The 3781-nt window shown below is 51.5% G+C and overlaps 1 protein-coding gene across 1 annotated transcript in view; it reads left to right on the forward strand.

Annotated features, from left to right (window-relative positions):
* LOC102010015 (probable inactive 1-aminocyclopropane-1-carboxylate synthase-like protein 2) overlaps window positions 1–3781 on the forward strand; it is a gene marked incomplete at its 5' end in the record, with an annotated part of 10597 nt that overhangs the window by 4577 nt on the left and 2239 nt on the right. Inside the window, 6 exons of the mRNA XM_013510191.1 lie at window positions 153–250; window positions 505–582; window positions 910–1010; window positions 2059–2148; window positions 3206–3251; window positions 3383–3568. Coding sequence (XP_013365645.1) covers window positions 153–250; window positions 505–582; window positions 910–1010; window positions 2059–2148; window positions 3206–3251; window positions 3383–3568 — 599 coding nt within the window. The remainder of the gene's footprint in view (window positions 1–152; window positions 251–504; window positions 583–909; window positions 1011–2058; window positions 2149–3205; window positions 3252–3382; window positions 3569–3781) is intronic.

Raw genomic sequence — 3781 nt, forward strand, 5'->3', positions numbered from 1 at the left:
TGGAGCCTGAGCTCAAGAACGTCAATCCCCAGAGAGGAGACACTGCTCAAGTGACCTCTTCTCTTGGTAGCTTTGCTGCTAGTCTGGCGGTGGGGAGGCTGGCAGGTTCTGAGAGAAGGTAGAATAATGGCTTCATCTCCCTGTGCTTCCAGATTCCTTCCTGGTCCCCACTCCCTTCTATGAGGGCTTCATCTTTGCCTCCAAGATGTACGCGAATATCGAGCTGATTCCAGTCCACGTGGAGAGTGAGGTCAGAATGGGCCCCTTCCCTCCTCAGCCCACCTACGCAATGGACTGGTCCAGGGGGCACTAACGAGGCACAGGGGGCCCCCTCTCTCCCTGTGTATGTGGTGATGGAGGAAGGGTAGAGCAACCAGGGTGAAGAAGCCATGCGGGTCTAGCACCCAGATGTGAGGGCCAAGCATTGCCCGGGGTGTGTGGGAGTGAGGAGTCAGGGTCACAAGGGTTTCCCAGGGGCGGCTCTCAGTAGCGTCTCTCCTCCAGACCACTGATATGGACATCCAGCCTTTCCAGCTCACCCTGGCCAAAGTAGAGCAAGCCCTGCTGGAAGCGAAGAGTGAGGTAAGGAGGGAATCCTATTTCCAGGGTGGCCCCGGGAGTGGCTGAGCGCTGAGACTCTGATGGACCTGCTCACCCCAACTTGATGGGCGGTCTTTAGTCAGAAGAGGCAGTGAGTGACCTGCCGGGATGGGGCTCCACAGGAGTGAGGCTCCTGGCTGTGGCAGCTTCCAGAGCACCTTCCTGCCCCTCCCCCGGGCAGTATGGTAGTGGCTTGCTTTGCCTCATTTGGTGTCCTGTATTGCAGTCTGACATCTGAAAGATCTTTGGTTGAACTTGGGGTAGATGTAAAAGGCCTTGTGTTCACCCCTGTGTTTGACTTCTTCTTAGAATAAAAGGGTCAAAGGCCTCTTGCTAAACAACCCTCAGAAGCTTGTGGGCCACGTCTACTCAAAGGAATTACTGAAAGAATACCTGGAGTTTGCCAAAAGGTACAAGCTCTGTCTCTTAAGACTGGATGACATCCCCGGTAGGGCTTCCCTTTGCTTGTAGTCAAGAAATCAGAAGCAGGGGTGATTCACCCTCAATACTGTCAGTGTGCTCTGCTCTGTGGAGTTGTGCACAGCTACGTGAAACTGATCTGAAGAAGCACCCCCGTGCACACCATTTCCAACTTTTGCCATTCTTTTCCTCGCCTCTTCCCTGTACAGACACTGACACAGCAGTCATAACACAGTTTTGTCTCTTAAGCACTTCCCCAGCATCCATTTCCCAAACTACTTGGGCCGAGGAGCTCGAGAAGATAGATCCTCAGGCCTTGTGGGAGGAGGATGTGTGCCAGCGTAGCTCTCACAGGAACCTAGGGGCATCTTAACACTGCTTCTCTCCAGAGTGACATACTAGCCCTAGTAGAGCAGATCATCTGTTCTCTAAAGGGAGGAGATTTATTGAAACCCTAGGAGAAACCCAGACCAATTAATGGCAGAGCATAGGGACTGGAGAGTGTTCGAGGTTGTGGGGAAGAATTCAGCACAAGTGAGTTGAAACACCAGCTCTCACAACTGCAATTTAAGGAAGTTAGCTTTATACCTCGGAGCATTATTGTCCTTTTTGTTTGTGAAAGGCGGGTGAACGTAAGGCTGCAGAGGGTTGGAGGGAGAGTACTTAACATGACCCATGTACAGTGTAGCCGACTTAGTGCCACCGCTTGCTTCAGACTCTAGGTAGGAGCTTCTAGCTGTACGAGATGAACATGGTGTAGACAACATGACCCTTCCCCCTGGCCTCTGCTTGGTGCTGGAAAGTGTAGAAATGTACTCAAGTGTGTCCTGGGGTCCTTCCTACTCCACCTCAGTAGAGTCAGCCCGGGTGCAAGGTCCCTTCTCATATATGGCGTCTTCCTACCCCTCTGCTTGGAAGGGCTGGGTGGGCTGCTGGGCAATAGGTGAATCTGCTCTCTCTCCAGAGTAGAATAGGAATGAAAGTGAGTTAAAAGTAGAAACAGTAACCACAATTTGTTCTCCTTTCACCCAACTACAGTAATAAAATGCACGTGGTCATAGATGAAACGTACATGCTGCCTATGTCTGATGACTCCGTCACGTTCCACAGTGTTCTGAGCTTGGAAAGGTGAGTTTGTTCCAGCTGGGGCTGGGACTCAGCACCACCAGGGCGCAGAGTTCATGGGCCTGCACCCTCACTGGTTATGTGTTAGGGAGGGAGGTCAGTGCGGGCTGGGCTTCTGAAGGCAAGTGTCCTCCAGGCTCAACGCCATCCTGCATGTAAGCTCACTTGAGGGCCAGGTAGCAAGTTCACTGTCACAGGCCGAGGTAAAGTTCCACAGCAGGTGTTCTTGGTAAGTAGAACACAGGAGAGAACAGAGCAGGACAGAACCATCTTTATCTCTGTCTTTGTTCGACATGTCTTTTTGTGTACTACTAGACGTTGAAACTAGCTACGGGTGTTCTACTATTGAGCTCTGTCTCCAGGCCGATAAAAAGGTAACTTTTTTAAAATGAAACTTTGAGACAGGTTCTTACTAGATTACCCAGGCTGGCCTTGAATTTGCATTCCTCCTCAGCCTCTGCAGCAGCTGGGATTACAGCCTCTTAGCACTGCACCCTGTGTGCAGAGGCCTCTGAAGGGTAGTGTTTGGCCCTAGGGATCAGATTCCAACAAAGCAAGGAAGGGTGTGCCTGGTGGAAGGAACGGCTTCACCCAAGATGGGGCAGTAGGACCGAGGCAAGGACATTCTAGAAATAGTGGGTGGCCCACATTGGAGCGTGGAGCCAAGAACATGGCTCTGGGCCAGGTGCAGGTTAGCTCCAAGTCAGTCAGAGGCCCTGGATTTCACTCTGTGGGCACTTTGGAGCCCGTCCCTGTACTTCTTTTCTTTGTCGTTTTTAGACAGGGTCTCCCTACAAAGTTCAGGTTGAACTAAGCTCACTTCTTAGCCCAGGCTGTCCTCGAACTCTCAAGGATCCTCCTGCCTCAGCCTCCCGAGTGTTGTGATTACAGGCACGTGCCTCCATGCCCGGCTGTCCACCTACTTCTGGAAGGAGAGTCTGGAATTTAAGCCTGTTGTCTAGGGATGACCTCAAGTCTACTTACCCCTTTCCCTCATACACTCTCAAGGTTCCATCCTCAAATACTTCTTTGAATTTTGATTTTCCCATCTCTTCTCCAGCTTTCCTGACCCTCAGAGAACCCACGTGATCTGGAACACACGTAGGGTAAGCTCCAGCCACCAGGCCTTGGGTCTCACCTTGGATATACCTGGGAATTACTAGGAGATTCAATATGATTGTGGAGCCAGGAAGTCTGAAGGTGAACAAATCAGATGTTTCTGCTGCTCTTCTTCTAGGATTTTGGCTTGCGCTTTGGTGCTCTGTACACCCAAAACGAAGATGTAGTCTTTGCGCTGACATCTTTTGGCTACCTCTACGGAATCTCTGGCACCACCCAGCATCACCTGAGTCGCTTGCTCCAGGACAGAGGTACTGACTGCACCTTAGGGCAGCATCGTGGCCATAGAGATTTCTTCGATGTGGTTGGGCCCCTGATGTGTCCTCAGCATGCTGAGGCATCTCTCACACTCAGGCTTAACCATGGCAGGATGAGATTTCAAAGAAGGCAGGAAAAGCACAGTAGGCCTGGACAGAACATGGAGGTGCCGTCCTAAACACAGGATGGGCTTTCCTTCTTGATGTCCCACAGCTTCTGCTCTGCCTGCAATGGAGCTCGTCAGTTGTACTCCAAGAGC

Source organism: Chinchilla lanigera, unplaced genomic scaffold (assembly GCF_000276665.1).
Source record: "Chinchilla lanigera isolate Chin_1 unplaced genomic scaffold, ChiLan1.0 scaffold00384, whole genome shotgun sequence".
Lineage (NCBI taxonomy): Eukaryota > Metazoa > Chordata > Mammalia > Rodentia > Chinchillidae > Chinchilla > Chinchilla lanigera.